Genomic DNA, 19,452 nt, shown 5'->3' on the forward strand with positions numbered 1-19,452 from the left:
CAGGTACAGCACGGGGTTAGATACAGACTAAAGGTCCCTCTACACAGTCCCCGTCAAACACTCCCAGGACAGGCACAGCACGGGGTTAGATACAGAGTACAGCTCCCTCTACACCGTCCCCATCAAACACTCGCAGGACAGGGACATACGGGGTGAGATACAGAGTAAAGCTCCCTCTACACTGTCCCCATCAAACACTCCCAGGACAGGTACAGCACAGGGTTAGATACAGAGTCATGCTCCCTCTACACTGTCACCATCAAACACTCCCAGGACAGGTACAGCACAGGGTTAGATACAGAGTCATGCTCCCTCTACACTGTCACCATCAAACACTCCCAGGACAGGTACAGCATTGGTTTAGATACAGAGTAAAGCTTCCTCTGCACTGTCCCCATCAAACCCTCCCAGGACAGGTACAGCATAGGGTTAGATACAGAGTAAAGCTCCCTCTACTACAATGCGGCAGCCAGTTTGTGCACAGCAAGCTCCCACGAACAGCAAAGTGGTAATGTCCCAGGTCATCGTCTTTCTGTATATTGGCGGAGGGACACGTTAGCCCCAGGACACTGGGCTGATCTCCCCACCCATTCCACCCTCTGCAAACCTGCTCTCCTTCCAGTAGTGCCTCTGGGTTCTGTTACATCCATTTGAGAGGGCAGGTAATGCCTTTTTTTAATGACTAATCCAAATGATAGCACATCTCTCGGTGTAGCGTTCCCTCAGTACTGACCCTCTGACAGGGCTGCAACCCCTCAGTACTGACTCTCTAACAGTGTAGCACTCCCTCAGTACTATCCCTCTGACAGGGCTGCACCCCCTCAGTACTGACCCTCCAACAGTGCAGTACTCCCTCAGTATTGACTCTCTGACAGCGCAGCACTCCCTCAGTACTGACCCTCCGATAGCGCAGCACTCCCTCAGTACTGACCCTCTGACAGCGCAGCACTCCCTCAGTACTGACTCTCCGATAGCGCAGTACTCCCTTGTACTGACCCTCTGACAGTGCAACACTCCCTCAGTACTGACCCTCCAACAGTGCGGAACTACCTCAGTACAGACCCTCCAACAGTGCGGAACTACCTCAGTACAGACCCTCCGACAGTGCAGCACTCCCTCAGTGCTGACTCTCTGACAGTGCAGCGCTTCCTCAGTACTGACCCTCTGACAGTGCAGCACTCCCTCAGTGCTGACCCTCTGACAGTGCAGCACTCCCTCAGTGCTGACCCTCTGACAGTGCAGCGCTTCCTCAGTCCTGACCCTCTGACAGTGCAGCACTCCCTCAGTATTGACCCTCCGACAACGCAGCACTCCCTCAGTGCTGACCCTCTGACAGTGCAGCACTCCCTCAGTGTTGACCCTCTGACAGTGCAGCGCTCCCTCAGTACTGACTCTCTGACAGTGCAGCACTCCCTCAGTACTGACCCTGGGAGTCCTGGCCTTGCTTTCTCCCCACTGTAACAAAACGTCGAGACACCCTGAAATCCCTCAGCCTGCAACACCCCGAACCTTTGGCTTGATTTGATGTTCCCTCTGTTGGCAGGTGGATGTTGCTGAGATCCAGGTGGAAATCTGCGTGGAGCCTCACACCCGGGTTCCCTCGCCCAGAGAGGATAGAGTGCAGCACGGCCCAGAGCATCGCCCAGGTATGTCTGTTCTTGGAGAACCCGTCAGGCTATCCCACTGCAGGATGAAGGGGAGACTCTGGCGGGGGACGGCTTGGCGGAGGTCCTTCTTTTATTGTCGACTTTGGACGCCCTCCATCTGCTGCCGATACCTCATTTCCCTCCCCCACCACCCTATCCCACCTCCGCAGGAGCCTCTTGTCTCGCCTCGTACTGTGTTGCTCCCCATGCTGCAGCCCGCGGGTCTCTGGGAGCTGCCTCACACCTATTCACAGAGTCACACACAGTGCAGAAGAGGCCCTTCGGCCCATCGAGTCTGCACCGACTCGTGAGAAACACCTGACCCACCTACCTAATCCCATTTACCAGCACTTGGCCCATAGCCTTGTATGTTATGACGTGCCAAGTGCTCATCCAGGTACTTTTTAAAGGATGTGAGGCAACCCGCCTCCACCACCCTCCCAGGCAGCGCATTCCAGACCCTCACCACCCTCTGGGTAAAAAAGCTTTTCCTCACATCCCCCAAACCTCCTGCCCCTCACCTTGAACTTATGTCCCCTTGTGACTGACCCTTCAACTAAGGGGAACAGCTGCTCCCTATCCACCCTGTCCATGCCCCTCATAATCTTGTACACCTCCATCAGGTCACCCCTCAGTCTTCTCTGCTCCCTATGTGACAGGGTTGGTCTCGGTAAGCAGAGCGGCTCCGCCTGCAAATGGAGCCACAACGCCATTCGGTCCACCCAGCCTGTCGTGCCTCTCTGAACGAGCTCCCCCTCCGTCTCACTCCCTCTCCGCCTGCATGCTTTTCCAAGTCAAGCGTTAGGGCCACTGCTTTTCTTGATCCATGGAAACGATCTAGACTCGGGGGGTACTCGGTGGGGTGGGGGGCGGTTTCACAATTTCAAAATTCGCTGCTGACACCAAACCCGGGTGTAGCGCAGGCTGTGAGGGGGTTAGGGGTCGGCTTCATGGGGTTGTGGACGGGCAGAGACGGACAAATGGCAGATGAAATTTAATCCCAAGAATTCGAAGGTACATTTTGGCAGGAAGAATGTGGAGAGGCAGTGTACGTGGGCCAGGGTTTTGCAGCCCCTCACGCCCGGTGGGACATTACGGCCCTGTCGAACTGAACGGGGAGTTCAATGGTTCACTGCATCTGCCGGAGGGGAGACACGCTGTGGGGGGGGGTGGGGGGGGGGGCATTAAATCCTGACCATGGTGTATCATAATGTATGTGTGTGTGATATATGTATATGTATGTAGAGATATATATAATATATATGTGTGTGTGTGTATATATATATATATATACAAATACACAAACATATTATATATGTACACACATATATATACACATATATATTATATATATACATACATATATATATTCTCATATACACATACACATATACATATACACAGATACATACATATATTTACAGACACATGCATTATATATACACACATATACATCCACATATACACACACATATATGTGTGTGCGCGCGTGTGTATATATATGTATACGTATATATGTGTATATATATATATATAAATGTTTGTGCATTTGTATATATATGTATGTATATATATGTGTGTGTGTGTATATATGTATGTGTATATATATATATATATATATATATACATATATATGGTAGCATGACAGGTTGAGAGCACAGTTAATAAAGCAGACAGTATCCTGGGCTTTATTAATAGGGACAGAGAGTACAAGAGCAAGGAGGTTATGTTGAACTTATATAAGACACTAGTCAGGCCTCTGCTGGAGTATCATGTACAGTTCTGGGCGCCGCACTTTAGGAAGGATGTGAAGGCTTTGGAGAGAGAACAGAAAAGATTCACGGGAATGGTTCCAGGGATGAGGAACTTCAGTTACTTGGATAGATTGGAGCTGTTGGGACTGTTCTTCTCAGAGAAGAGAAGGTTGAGAGGAGATTTGGTGGAGGCGTTCAAAATCATGAGGGGTCTGGACAGAGTCGATAGGGAGAAACTGCTCCCATTGGCAGAAAGATTGAGAACCAGAGGGCACAGATTTAAGGTCATTGGCAAAAAAAGCAATGGCGACATGAGGAGAAACTTTCTCAGGCAGTGAGTGGTTGAGATCCGGAATGTGCTGCCTGAGAGTGTGGGGGAGGCAGGTTCAATCATGATTCCCAAAGGGGAACTGGATAATTTTCTGAAGATGAAAACATTGAGGGACCACAGGAAAAGGCGGGGGAGCGGGAGTGGCTGAGTTACTCTTGCAAAGAGCTGACACAGACACGATGGGCCGAATGGCCTACTTCTGAGTTGCCGCCATTCGGCGATTCTACATATTTATCCAATTCCCCCTTTTGAAAGCTGCGCCTTCCAGATCACAACCCTTTTATAATTCATTCACAGGATGCGGGCTCCGCAGGCTGGGCCAGCATTTATTGCCCATCCCGAGTTGCCCTCAAGTAAAAAAAAAATCCCCCTCATCTCCCCCACCTCTCTGGTTCTTTTGCCGATTCTCTTCAACCTGTGCCCCCTCTGGTTACCAACCCGCCTGCCGCTGGAATCCGTTTCCCCATATTTACTCTGTCCAAACCCCTCACGATTCTGCACACCTCGATTAAATCTCCCCCTGAACCTTCTCCGCTCTCAGGAGAACAATCCCGGCTCCTCCAGTCCCTCCACATGAACCGAAGTCCCTCATCCCTGGTCCCATGCTGGTAAATCTCCCTCCGCACCCTCTCCCAGGCCTTTACATCCTTCCTAAACGGCGGTGCCCAGAGTGGGACACAATGCTCCAGCTGATGCCTGAGGCCTAACTAATGATTTAGCAGAACGTCCTGACTTTTGGGCTTCATGCCTCTCCTAATCAAGCCTGGGATCCCATAAGTTTTTCTTTCACTGCCTTTTGCATATCTCCTACCACCTCAGAAGATAGACATCTGTTGGCCCACGGTAATATTAACAGCACAGAGACAGGCCATCGGGCACATCTGCTCCAGACCGGTGTTTATGCTCCACACAAACCAGCTCCCGCCCACTACTTTATCAAAATGTCCTGCTACTCCTCTCTCCCTCGTGTGTTTATCCAGCTTCCCCCTTCAATGTATCTAAACTATTCACCTCAACCACTCCCTGAGGGAGCGAGTTCCACATTGTCCCGACTCTCTGGGTAAAGACATTTCTCCTGAAATCCCGATTGGATTTATTACTATCACACGTTGATGGCCTCGTAGCAGTTTTCTGCGCTCATCAATCCTGTCACCCAGTGTTATACAGTGACAGACCTGTCCCCAACACTGTATCCCAGTGTTATACAGTGACAGACCTGTCCCCAACACTGTATCCCAGTGTTATACAGTGACAGACCTGTCCCCAACACTGTATCCCAGTGTTATACAGTGACAGACCTGTCCCCAACACTGTACCCCAGTGTTATACAGTGACAGACCCATCCCCACCAGTACTGTACCACAAATGTTTTACAGTGACAGAGCTGTCACCACCAGCACTGTACCCCAGTGTTATGAAGAGACAGACCCGTCCCCACCAGTATTGTACACCAGTGTTATAGTGACAGACCTGTCCCCACCAGTACTGTACCCCAGTGTTATACAGAGACAGATATGTCCCCACCAGTACTGTACCCCAGGGTTATAGTGACAGACCCGTCCCCACCAGTACTGCACCCCAGTGTTATACAGTGACAGACCTGTCTCCACGTGACTGTACCCCAGTGTTATACAGTGACAAACCCGTCCCCACCAGTACTGTACCCCAGTGTTATACAGTGACAGACCTGTCCCCACCAATACTGTAACCCAACGTTAAACAATGACAGACCGGTCACCACCAGTACTGTACCCCAGTGTTATACAGTGACAGACCCATCCCCACCAGTACTGTACCCCAAAGTTATACAATGACAGACCTGTCCCCACGAGTACTGTACCCCAGTGTTACAGAGTGACAGACACGTCCCCAGCAGTACTGTACCCCACTGTTATACAGTGACAGACACGTCCCCACCAGTACTGTATCCCAGTGATATACAGCGACACACCTGTCCCGACCAGTACTGTACCCCAGTATTTTACAGTGACAGACCTGTCCCCACCAGCACTGTACCCAGTGTTATACCGTGACAGACATGTCCCCACCAGTATTGTAACCCAGTGTTACACAGTGACAGGCCTGTCCCCACCAGTACTGTACCCCAGTGTTACAGAGTGAGAGACACGTCCCCAGCAGTACTGTACCCCAGTGTTATACAGTGCCAGATACGTCCCCACCAGTACTGTGTCCCAGTGTTATAGAGTGACAGACCTGTCCTCACCAGTACTGTGCCCCAGTGTTATACACCAACAGACCCATCCCCACCAGTACTGCACCCAAGTGTTATACACCAACAGAGGTGTCACCACCAGTACTGTACCCCAGTGTTATACAGTGACAGACCAGTCCCCACCAGTACTGTACCCCAGGGTTATACAGTGACAGGCCCATCCCTACCAGTACTGTACCCCAGTGTGATACAGTGACAGACCTGTCCCCACCAGTACTGTACTCCAGTGTTATACAGTGACAGACATGTCCCCACCAGTACTGTACCCCAGTGTTATACAGTGACAGACATGTGCCGACCAGTACTGTACCTCAGGGTTATACAGTGACAGACCCGTCCTAACCAATACTGTACCCCAGTGTTATACAGTGACAGACATGTCCCCACCAGTACTGTACTCCAGTGTTATACAGTGACAGACATGTCTCCACCAGTACTGTACCCCAGGGTTATACAGTGACAGACCCATCCCCACCAGTACTGTACCACAAATGTTTTACAGTGACAGAGCTGTCCCCACCAGCACTGTACCACAGTGTTGTACAGTGACAGACCTGTCCCCACCAGAACTGTACCCCAGTGTTATAGAGTGACAGACCTGTCCCCACCAGTACCGTACCCCAGTGTGATACAGTGACAGACCTGTCCCCACCAGTACTGTACCCCAGTGTTATACAGTGACAGACATGTCACCACCAGTACTGTACCCCAGTGTTATACAGTGACAGACTTGTGCCCACCAGTACTGTACCTCAGGGTTATACAGTGACAGACCCGTCCTAACCAATACTGTACCCCAGTGTTATACAGTGACAGACCCGTCCCCACCAGTACTGCACCCCAGTGTTATACACTGATAAATCTGTCCCCACCAGTACTGTAACCCAGTGTTATACAGTGACAGACCCATCCCCACCAGTATTGTACCCCAGTGTTATAGAGTGACAGACCTGTCCCCACCAGTACTGTACCCCAGTGTTATACAGTGACAGACCCGTCCCCACCAATATTGTACCCCAGTGTTATACAGTGACAGACCCGTCCCCACTAGTATTGTACCCCAGTGTTATACAGTGACAGACCTGTCCCCACCAGTACTGTACCCCAGTGTTATACAGTGACAGACCCGTCCCCACCAATATTGTACACCAGTGTTATACAGTGAGAGACCCGTCACTACTAGTATTGTACCCCAGTGTTATACAGTGACAGACCCGTCCCCACCAGTATTGTACCCCAGTGTTATACAGTGACAGACCTGTCTCCACCAGTACTGTTCCCCAGGGTTATACAGTGACAGACCCGACCCCACCAGTAGTGTACCCCAGGGTTATACAGTGACAGACCCGTCCCAAGCAGTACTGTACCCCAGTTTTATACAGTGACAGACATGTCCGCACCAGTACTGTACCCCAGTGTTATACAGTGACAGACCAGTCCCCACCAGTACTGTACCCCAGTGTTATACAGTGACAGACCAGTCCCCACCAGTACTGTACCCCAGGGTTATACAGTGACAGACCCGTCCCCACCAGTACTGCACCCCAGTGTTATACAGTGACAGACCTGTCCCCACCAGTACTGGACCCCAGTGTTATACAGTGACAGATCTGTCCCCACCAATACTGTGCCCCAGTGTTAAACAGTGACAGACTGGTCACCATCAGTACTGTACCCCAGTGTTATACAGTGACAGACCTGTCCCCACCAGTACTGTACCCCAGTGTTATAAAGTGACAAACCTGTCCCCAACAGTACTGTACCCCAGTGTTATACAGTGACAGTCCCATCCCCAAAAGTACTGTACCCCAGTGTTATACAGTAACAGACCTGTCGCCACCAGTACTGTACCACTGTGTTACACAATGAAAGACACGTCCCCACCAGTACTGTACCCCAGTGTTATACAGTGACAGACCTGTCCCCACCAGTACTGTACCCCAGTGTAATACAGTGACAGACCTGTCCCCACCAGTACTGTACCCCAGTGTTATACAGTGACAGACCCGTCCCCACCAGTATAGTACCCCAGTGTTATACAGTGACAGACCTGTCCGCACCAGTACTGTACCCCAGTGTTATACAGTGACAGACCCGTCCCCACCAATATTGTACCCCAGTGTTATACAGTGACAGACCCGTCCCCACTAGTATTGTACCCCAGTGTTATACGGTGACAGACCCGTCCCCACCAGTATTGTACCCCAGTGTTATACAGTGACAGACCTGTCTCCACCAGTACTGTTCCCCAGGGTTACACAGTGACAGACCCGACCCCACCAGTAGTGTACCCCAGGGTTATACAGTGACAGACCCGTCCCCATCAGTACTGTATCCCAGTGTTATACAGTGACAGACCCATCCCCACTGGTACTGTACCCCAGTGTTATACAGTGACAGACCCGTCCCCACCAATATTGTACCCCAGTGTTATACAGTGACAGACCCGTCCCCACTAGTATTGTACCCCAGTGTTATACAGTGACAGACCTGTCCCCACCAGTACTGTACCCCAGTGTTATACAGTGACAGACCCGTCCCCACCAATATTGTACACCAGTGTTATACAGTGAGAGACCCGTCCCTACTAGTATTGTACCCCAGTGTTATACAGTGACAGACCCGTCCCCACCAGTATTGTACCCCAGTGTTATACAGTGCCAGACCTGTCTCCACCAGTACTGTTCCCCAGGGTTATACAGTGACAGACCCGACCCCACCAGTAGTGTACCCCAGGGTTATACAGTGACAGACCCGTCCCAAGCAGTACTGTACCCCAGTTTTATACAGTGACAGACATGTCCGCACCAGTACTGTACCCCAGTGTTATACAGTGACAGACCTGTCCCCACCAGTACTGGACCCCAGTGTTATACAGTGACAGATCTGTCCCCACCAATACTGTGCCCCAGTGTTAAACAGTGACAGACTGGTCACCATCAGTACTGTACCCCAGTGTTATACAGTGACAGACCTGTCCCCACCAGTACTGTACCCCAGTGTTATAAAGTGACAAACCTGTCCCCAACAGTACTGTACCCCAGTGTTATACAGTGACAGTCCCATCCCCAAAAGTACTGTACCCCAGTGTTATACAGTAACAGACCTGTCGCCACCAGTACTGTACCCCTGTGTTACACAATGACAGACACGTCCCCACCAGTACTGTACCCCAGTGTTATACAGTGACAGACCCGTCCCCACCAATATTCTACCCCAGTGTTATACAGTGACAGACCCGTCCCCACTAGTATTGTACCCCAGTGTTATACGGTGACAGACCTGTCCCCACCAGTATTGTACCCCAGTGTTATACAGTGACAGACCTGTCTCCACCAGTACTGTTCCCCAGGGTTATACAGTGACAGACCCGACCCCACCAGTAGTGTACCCCAGGGTTATACAGTGACAGACCCGTCCCCATCAGTACTGTATCCCAGTGTTATACAGTGACAGACCCATCCCCACTGGTACTGTACCCCAGTGTTATACAATGACAGACCTGTCCCCAACAGTACTGTACCCCAGTGTTATACAGTGACAGACGCATCCCCACCAGTACTTTACCCCAGTGTTGTACAGTGACAGACCTGTCCCCACCAGTATTTCAACCCAGTGTTATAAAGTGACAGACCCGTCCCCACCAGTACTTTACCCCAGTGTTATAGAGTGACAGACCTGTCCCCACCAGTACTGTACCCCAGTGTTATAAAGTGACAAACCTGTCCCAACCAATACTGTACCCCAGTGCTATACAGTGACAGTCCCATCGCCAAAAGTACTGTACCCCAGTGTTATACAGTGACAGACCTGTCTCCACCAGTACTGTTCCCCAGTGTTATACAGTAACAGACCTGTCGCCACCAGTACTGTACCCCTGTGTTACACAATGACAGACACGTCCCCACCAGTACTGTACCCCAGTGTTATACAGTGACAGACCTGTCCCCACCAGTACTGTACCCCAGTGAAATACAGTGACAGACCTGTCCCCACCAGTACTGTACCCCAGTGTAATACAGTGACAGACCTGTCCCCACCAGTACTGTACCCCAGTGTTATACAGTGACAGACCCGTCCCCACCAGTACTGTACCCCAGTGTTATACAGTGACAGACCCGTCCCCACCAATATTGTACCCGTGTTATACAGTGACAGACCCGTCCCCACTAGTATTGTACCCCAGTGTTATACAGTGACAGACCTGTCCCCACCAGTACTGTACCCCAGTGTTATACAGTGACAGACCCGTCCCCACCAATATTCTACCCCAGTGTTATACAGTGACAGACCCGCCCCCACTAGTATTGTACCCCAGTGTTATACAGTGACAGACCCGTCCCCACCAGTATTGTACCCCAGTGTTATACAGTGACAGACCTGTCTCCACCAGTACTGTTCCCCAGGGTTATACAGTGACAGACCCGACCCCACCAGTAGTGTACCCCAGGGTTATACAGTGACAGACCCGTCCCAAGCAGTACTGTACCCCAGTTTTATACAGTGAGACATGTCCGCACCAGTACTGTACCCCAGTGTTATACAGTGACAGACCAGTCCCCACCAGTACTGTACCCCAGTGTAATACAGTGACAGACCTGTCCCCACCAGTACTGTACCCCAGTGTAATACAGTGACAGACCTGTCCCCACCAGTACTGTACCCCAGTGTTATACAGTGACAGACCCGTCCCCACCAGTATTGTACCCCAGTGTTATACAGTGACAGACCCGTCCACACTAGTATTGTACCCCAGTGTTATACAGTGACAGACCTGTCCCCACCAGTACTGTACCCCAGTGTTATACAGTGACAGACCTGTCTCCACCAGTACTGTACCCCAGTGTAATACAGTGACAGACCTGTCCCCACCAGTACTGTACCCCAGTGTTATACAGTGACAGACCCGTCCCCACCAATATTGTACGCCAGTGTTATACAGTGAGAGACCCGTCCCTACTAGTATTGTACCCCAGTGTTATACAGTGACAGACCCGTCCCCACCAGTATTGTACCCCAGTGTTATACAGTGACAGACCTGTCTCCACCAGTACTGTTCCCCAGGGTTATACAGTGACAGACCCGACCCCACCAGTAGTGTACCCCAGGGTTATACAGTGACAGGCCCGTCCCAAGCAGTACTGTACCCCAGTTTTATACAGTGACAGACATGTCTGCACCAGTACTGTACCCCAGTGTTATACAGTGACAGACCAGTCCCCACCAGTACTGTACCCCAGGGTTATACAGTGACAGACCCGTCCCCACCAGTACTGCACCCCAGTGTTATACAGTGACAGACCTGTCCCCACCAGTACTGCACCCCAGTGTTATACAGTGACAGATCTGTCCCCACCAATACTGTGCCCCAGTGTTAAACAGTGACAGACCAGTCACCACCAGTACTGTACCCCAGTGTTATACAGTGACAGACCTGTCCCCACCAGTACTGTACCCCAGTGTTATAAAGTGACAAACCTGTCCCCACCAGTACTGTACCCCAGTGTTATACAGTGACAGTCCCATCCCCAAAAGTACTGTATCCCAGTGTTATACAGTAAGAGACCTGTCGCCACCAGTACTGTACCCCTGTGTTACACAATGACAGACACGTCCCCACCAGTAATGTACCCCAGTGTTATACAGTGACAGACCTGTCCCCACCAGTACTGTACCCCAGTGAAATACAGTGACAGACCTGTCCCCACCAGTACTGTACCCCAGTGTAATACAGTGACAGACCTGTCCCCACCAGTACTGTACCCCAGTGTTATACAGTGACAGACCCGTCCCCACCAGTATTGTACCCCAGTGTTATACAGTGACAGACCTGTCCCCACCAGTACTGTACCCCAGTGTTATACAGTGACAGACCCGTCCCCACCAATATTGTACCCCAGTGTTATACAGTGACAGACCCGTCCCCACTAGTATTGTACCCCAGTGTTATACAGTGACAGACCTGTCCCCACCAGTACTGTACCCCAGTGTTATACAGTGACAGACCCGTCCCCACTAGTATTGTACCCCAGTGTTATACAGTGACAGACCCGTCCCCACCAGTATTGTACCCCAGTGTTATACAGTGACAGACCTGTCTCCACCAGTACTGTTCCCCAGGGTTATACAGTGACAGACCCGACCCCACCAGTAGTGTACCCCAGGGTTATACAGTGACAGACCCGTCCCAAGCAGTACTGTACCCCAGTTTTATACAGTGAGACATGTCCGCACCAGTACTGTACCCCAGTGTTATACAGTGACAGACCAGTCTCCACCAGTACTGTACCCCAGTGAAATACAGTGACAGACCTGTCTCCACCAGTACTGTACCCCAGTGTAATACAGTGACAGACCTGTCCCCACCAGTACTGTACCCCAGTGTTATACAGTGACAGACCTGTCCCCACCAGTACTGCACCCCAGTGTTATACAGTGACAGATCTGTCCCCACCAATACTGTGCCCCAGTGTTAAACAGTGACAGACCGGTCACCACCAGTACTGTACCCCAGTGTTATACAGTGACAGACCTGTCCCCACCAGTACTGTACCCCAGTGTTATAAAGTGACAAATCTGTCCCCACCAGTACTGTACCCCAGTGTTATACAGTGACAGTCCCATCCCCAAAAGTACTGTACCCCAGTGTTATACAGTAACAGACCTGTCGCCACCAGTACTGTACCCCTGTGTTACACAATGACAGACACGTCCCCACCAGTACTGTACCCCAGTGTTATACAGTGACAGACCTGTCCCCACCAGTACTGTACCCCAGTGAAATACAGTGACAGACCTGTCCCCACCAGTACTGTACCCCAGTGTAATACAGTGACAGACCTGTCCCCACCAGTACTGTACCCCAGTGTTATACAGTGACAGACCCGTCCCCACCAATATTGTACCCCAGTGTTATACAGTGACAGACCCGTCCCCACTAGTATTGTACCCAGTGTTATACAGTGACAGACCTGTCCCCACCAGTACTGTACCCCAGTGTTATACAGTGACAGACCCGTCCCCACCAATATTCTACCCCAGTGTTATACAGTGACAGACCTGTCTCCACCAGTACTGTTCCCCAGGGTTATACAGTGACAGACCCGACCCCACCAGTAGTGTACCCCAGGGTTATACAGTGACAGACCCGTCCCAAGCAATACTGTACCCCAGTTTTATACAGTGAGACATGTCCGCACCAGTACTGTACCCCAGTATAATACAGTGACAGACCAGTCCCCACCAGTACTGTACCCCAGTGTTATACAGTGACAGACCCGTCCCCACCAGTACGGTGTCCCAGTGTTATACAGTGACAGACCTGTCCCCACCAGTACTGTACCCCAGTGTTCTACAGTGACAGACCTGTCCCCACCAGTACTGTACCCGTGTTATACAGTGACAGACCCGTCCCCACCAGTACTGTACCCCAGTGTTTTACAGTGACAGACCTGTCCCCACCAGTACTGTACCCCAGTGTTATACAGTGACAGACCTGTCCCCACCAGTACTGTACCCCAGTGTTATACAGTGAGAGACCCGTCCCCACCAGTACTGTACCCCAGAGTTATACAGTGACAGACCTGTCCCCACCAGTACTGTACCCCAGTGTTATACAGTGACAGACCCGTCCCCACCAGTACGGTATCCCAGTGTTATACAGTGACAGAGCTGTCCCCACCAGTACTGTACCCCAGTGTTATACAGTGACAGACCTGTCCCCACCAGTACTGTACCCCAGTGTTATACAGTGACAGACCCGTCTCCACCAAATCTCGCCTGCATGCTATTTTTTCTTTTTTCTTTCATGGGATGCGAGCGTCTGTGGCAAGGCCCAGCATTTGTTGCCCATCCCCAATTGCCCCCTTGAACTGAGTATGTCGCTCGGCCATTTCAGAGGGGCAGTTAAGGTTCAACCACATCGCTGTGGTGTCTGGAGTCACATGTAGGCCCAGACCGGGATAAGGACGGCATATTTCCTTCCCTAAAGGGGACATTCGTGAACCAGATGGGTTTTTACAACAATCCATAATGGTCGCCATGGTCACCATGATTGAGACGAGCTTTATAATTCCAGATTTATTAAATGAATTTAAATTCCACCAGCTGCTATGTTCTGATTTGAACCCCTGTCCCCCAGAACATTCACCTGAGCCCCTGGATTACTCATCCAGAGTCCAAACTATTTAATAATTTTAAAGACCTCACGCATATCACTCCTCAGTCTTCCCTTTTCTGGAGAACATTTCTTCAGCCTGTTGAACTTTACCTGACTCTCTGTCCTGGTATAATTCAGCTGAATGTTTTTATGACCCATCCCTTGTATCTTTTACATCCCCCCCTTTTGTTCATTGTATGGTAACCAGAACCCTCTCAATACACCATTCAGCAGCTGCCAATGTAGATTATGTTTAATCTGGTTTCTTCATGCTCCGCAGAGATGAAGAGGCACTATAAAGAGGACCGGGTGCGGGAGAAAGAGAATGTTCCGGAGAGGAAAATTGAGGAAGACAGTCCGGTAAGTGGCAGGGTCTCAAATTCCTCCCACTCCCACCCTGATGACACTAACCATGTGCCACCCCCAGGGTCAGCAAGACAGCAAGTGTGCACTAGATATCCAGCCACAAGGGGCATCACAGTTAAACTTGGCAACAACACACATGCGAGGCTCAAGCTGCGGGGAGCTGGTGGGATAGTATGCAGAAGATGGAATAAAAATCTGTGTTCTCCCAATCCTGGACTTACCACTGTATAACACTGGGGTACAGTACTGGTGGGGACGGGTCTGTCACTGTATAACACTGGGGTACAGTACAGCTGGGGACGGGTCTGTCACTGTATAACACTGGGGTACAGTACTGGTGAGACAGGTCTGTCACTGTGTAACACTGGGGTACAGTACAGCTGGGGACGGGTCTGTCACTGTATAACACTGGGGTACAGTACTGGTGGGGATGGGTCTGTCACTGTATAACACTGGGGTACAGTACTGGTGGGGACAGTTCTGTCACTGTATAACACTGGGTTACAGTACTGGTGGGGATGGGTCTGTCACTGTATAACACTGGAGTACAGTACTGGTGGGGACAGGTCTGTCACTGTATAACACTGGGGTACAGTATTGGTGGGGACAGGTCTGTCACTGTATAACACTGGGGTACAGTACAGGTGGGGACAGGTCTGTCACTGTATAACACTGGGGTACAGTACTGGTGGGGACAGGTCTGTCACTGTATAACACTGGGGTACAGTACAGGTGGGGACAGGTCTGTCACTGTATAACACTGGGGTACAGTACTGGTGGGGACAGGTCTGTCACTGTATAACACTGGGGTACAGTACTGGTGGGGACAGGTCTGTCACTGTATAACACTGGGGTACAGTATTGGTGGGGACAGGTCTGTCACTGTATAACACTGGGATACAGTACTGGTGGGGACATGTCTGTCACTGTATAACACTGGGGTACAGTACTGGTGGGGACATGTCTGTCACTGTATAACACTGGGGTACAGTACTGGTGGGGACAGTTCTGTCACTGTATAACACTGGGGTACAGTACTGGTGGTGACGGGTCTGTCACTGTATAACACTGGGGTACAGTACTGGTGGGGACAGGTCTGTCACTGTATAACACTGGGGTACAGTGCTGGTGGGGACGGGTCTGTCACTGTATAACACTGGGGTTCAGTACTGGTGGGGACAGGTCTGTCACTGTATAACACTGGGGTACAGTACTGGTGGGGATGGGTCTGTCACTGTATAACACTGGAGTTCAGTACTGGTGGAGGCAGGTCTGTCACTGTATAACACGGGTACAGTGCTGATGGGGACAGGTCTGTCACTGTACAACACTGGGTTACAGTACTGGTGGGGACAGGTCTGTCACTGTATAACACTGGGGTACAGTACTGGTGGGGACAGGTCTGTCACTGTATAACACTGGGGTACAGTACTGGTGGGGACGGGTCTGTCACTGTATAACACTGGGGTACATTACTGGTCATTATATATGACCAGTAGTGCAGGGAGTGGTGTAAATTTCCAATCCTGACTGTCTGAGTCTCCTGTATCCAGCGTCTCATACGTTTCCTCAACTCCACGCTGACCAGTGTTTATCTACCTTCAGCGATTCCGGGATACCAGTCAGTACGTCTTGGGGGAGCTCACCGCCCTGGAGAGTGAACAGAAGCAGATCGACACCCGGGCGGCAGTGGTGGAGAAGGAACTGCGGAGCATCATGGAGACAGGTAAGTGACAGCTGCTTATAGCTGGGGAAGAGGGGATACTCGGGTTCTGCCGTCTTTAGCCCCCTGCAAGCTCAACACAACCAGTCGAACTTATTGTCAGTTTAAATTCTCAAATTAAACAGATTCTTAATCATCATAAAAGCTTAAGTCAGCTATGCTAAGGTAAAGCATCCTCCCCCTTCGACTAAAGAAAGATATCTCAGAATAAAACATACACAGCTATATTGTAGCAGAAATGAACTCATTGCAGAATCTACCTCTCTCAGAATTTAGAATTCTATAGGGAAGAATTCTAGGCGAGTTAAGGTCCATGAGGTTTACAGAGTGAGTCTACAATTTTTATTATTATTACTTAATAATACTTTATTCTAAGCTTAAATCTTGGGTTATATTATGATGTATTGAATATTACAAGGTGTAAATGCAAGATAAACTCATTCGTCTATCTATAAATACAAAGTACAAATTTACTTAAAAGTAAATGAAAGGTTCAAATCCACTTAGAAATACATGCAGGATATTCAAATATAGAAACATACAAAATAGGAGCAGGAGTCGGTCATTTGACCCTTCGAGCCTGCTCATGGTTGACCCTCTATCTCAACGCCATATTCCCATGCTCTCCCCATACCCCTTGATGCCTTTAGAGTCTAGAAATCAATCTATTTCCTTCTTAAATATATTCAGTGACTTGGCCTCCGCAGCTCTCTGTGGTAGAGAATTCCACAGGTTCACCACCCTCTGAGTGAAGAGGTTTCTCTTCATCTCAGGCCTAAATGGTCTACCTTGTATCCTAAGACTGTGACCCCTTGTTCTAGACCCTCCCTCCCCCCAAGCCAGAGGAACCATCATCCCTGCATCCAATCTCTTCAGCACTGTCAGAATTTTACATGTTTCAATGAGATCTCCTCTCGTTCTTCTAAACTCCAGTGAATACAGGCCTAATCGGCCCAATCTCTCCTCATATGACAATCCTGCCATCCCAGGAATCAGCCTGCTGAACCTTTGCTGCACTCCCACTATGGTAAGTATATCCTTTATTAGGTAAGGAGACCAAAACTACACACAATACTCCAGGTGTGGTCTCACCAAGGCTCTGTACAGCTGCAGTGAGACATCCTTGCTCCTATATTCGAGTCTTCTCACAATGAAGGCCAACAGGCCATTTGCCTTCTTAACTGCTTGCTGCACCTACATGTTTGCTTTCAGTGACTGGTGTACAAGGACACCCAGGTCCCTTTCTACATCAACGTTTCCAAATCTATCACCATTTAAATAATACTCTGCCGTTCTATTTTTCCTACCAAAGTGGATAACTTCACACTTATCCACATTATACTGCATCTGCCATGTATTTGCCCACTCACTCAACCTGTCTAAATCACCTTAAAGCCTCTTAACACCCTCCTCATCGCTCATATTCCCACTATGTTTTGTGTCATCAGCAAACTTGGAAATATTACATTTGGCTCCTTTGTTAAAATCATTGATATATATTGTGAATAGCTGGGGCCCCAGCACTGATCCCTGCGGTACCCAACTAGTCACCGCCTGCCATTCTGAAAAAGACCCGTTTATTCCTACTCTCTGTTTCCTGTCTGCTAACCAATTCTCAATCCGTGCCAGTATCTTACCCCCAATCTCATGTGTGTTAGTTTTACACACTAACCTCTTATGTGGGACTTTATCAAAGGCTTTCTGAAAATCCAAATACACACATCCACTACTTCTCCCTTATCTATTCTGCTAGTTACATCCTCAAAAAACTCCAGTAGGTTTGTCAAACATGATTTTCCCTTTCATAACTCTATGCTGACTTTGTCTAATCCTGTTGATATTTTCTAAGTGTCCTGTTATCACACCCTTTATAATAGACTCTAGCATTTTCCCTACTACTGATGTTAGGCTAACTGGTCTGTAATTCACTGTTTTCAGCGCAACACCCTGCTCTCTTGCCCACATGTCCGTCCTTGGCCTGCTGCATTGTTCCAGTGAAGCCCAATGCAAACTGGAGGAACAGCACCTCATCTTCCAACTAGACACTTTACAGTCTTCCGGACTTAACATTGAGTTCAACAACTTCTGACCATGAACTCTCTCCTCCCTCTTGACTCCTTTTAAATCCAGTCTTCATTTATGTACTTTTATATTTATTTTTTTATATATATTTAATGATTTGATCATTTTGTTTATCCTTTTTCCCCAAACACCACCCCCCACCCCGACAGGCCCATCTGTCCCTTGTGTCTATGTTGTGCTTTCACACGGCGCTGACCCTTGTTCTGCTATTAACACATTCCGCTATCTTACCTTAATGCCGCTATCAGCACCTTCTTTAGTCTTTAACACTTCCAATAACGCTCCCTTTGTCTTGTGTCCATGACGTCTTTGTCAATCTCTCCTGAGCTCTCGCCTCCCCCGACCTTCCATTTTGCTCCAGCCCCTCTTAAACTGTGTAAAACCCATCATATTTCTACCTCTCTTCAGCTCTGAAGAAGAGTCACACGGACTCGAAACGTTAACTCTCTTTCTCTCTCCACTGATGCTGCCAGACCCGCTGAGTTTTCCCAGCATTTCCTGTTTGTATTTATATGATACGTTACACATTAAACAAACAGCGGATAGTTTATAACTCTCAATCAAAAGTATAACGCTTAGTATAACTACTGTCCATGTCTCAGTTCGAGTGCAAACAGTACAAGATCACACCTCTGATAGCCACGCATAGCTAACTCTCGAAAGAAAATCTGTTGCCTTAAGAATAACCTAACCATTGTCTGTCTGTCTGTTAGAGCCTTTTTGTCTGAGTGTTTCACAAGGATCGAAAGAACGTGTTTTTCCCAGACACAGAGCTATCGCTTCTCTCTGTCTGGAATAGCCTTTCTCGAGGCTCTTTGTGCCCACGTGTGTTGTGTAATTTTTCTCCCAAGGATTTTTAGCTGTGATTCTCACTGAGTTCAATTTTTTAACACCTTCGTTGACTGGGTCAATTCCTGAGCAAGGAGAGAGACTGGGGAAGAGTGGGCAAGGCGGGGGGGGGTGGGGGCGTTGGAGAGCAAGGGAGGGTGGGTGTTCTCTGAGAGGGGGGCAGAGGGGTGGGGGGGAACGGAGGGCAGAGCTGGAGGTGGGGGTGAGAAGGGAGGGTTGGGGAGAAGGGTGAGGGATAGGGGAGGGAAGAGGAGAGATTCAGAGGGGAGAATGGAGGGTGGGGAGGGGGAAAGGTGGGGAGGGGAGAGGG

The 19,452-nt window shown here is 49.7% G+C and overlaps 1 protein-coding gene across 1 annotated transcript in view; it reads left to right on the forward strand.

The window, feature by feature from the left end:
* The first annotated feature begins 460 nt into the window (after nucleotides 1-460).
* LOC121274489 (EH domain-binding protein 1-like) overlaps nucleotides 461-19,452 on the forward strand; it is a 27,679-nt gene continuing 8,687 nt past the window's right edge. The window contains exons 1-4 of the mRNA XM_041181829.1: nucleotides 461-508; nucleotides 1,544-1,646; nucleotides 14,403-14,482; nucleotides 16,094-16,214. Of these exons, the coding sequence (XP_041037763.1) occupies nucleotides 461-508; nucleotides 1,544-1,646; nucleotides 14,403-14,482; nucleotides 16,094-16,214 (352 nt within the window). The remainder of the gene's footprint in view (nucleotides 509-1,543; nucleotides 1,647-14,402; nucleotides 14,483-16,093; nucleotides 16,215-19,452) is intronic.

Source organism: Carcharodon carcharias, assembly GCF_017639515.1.
Source record: "Carcharodon carcharias isolate sCarCar2 chromosome 37 unlocalized genomic scaffold, sCarCar2.pri SUPER_37_unloc_1, whole genome shotgun sequence".
Lineage (NCBI taxonomy): Eukaryota > Metazoa > Chordata > Chondrichthyes > Lamniformes > Lamnidae > Carcharodon > Carcharodon carcharias.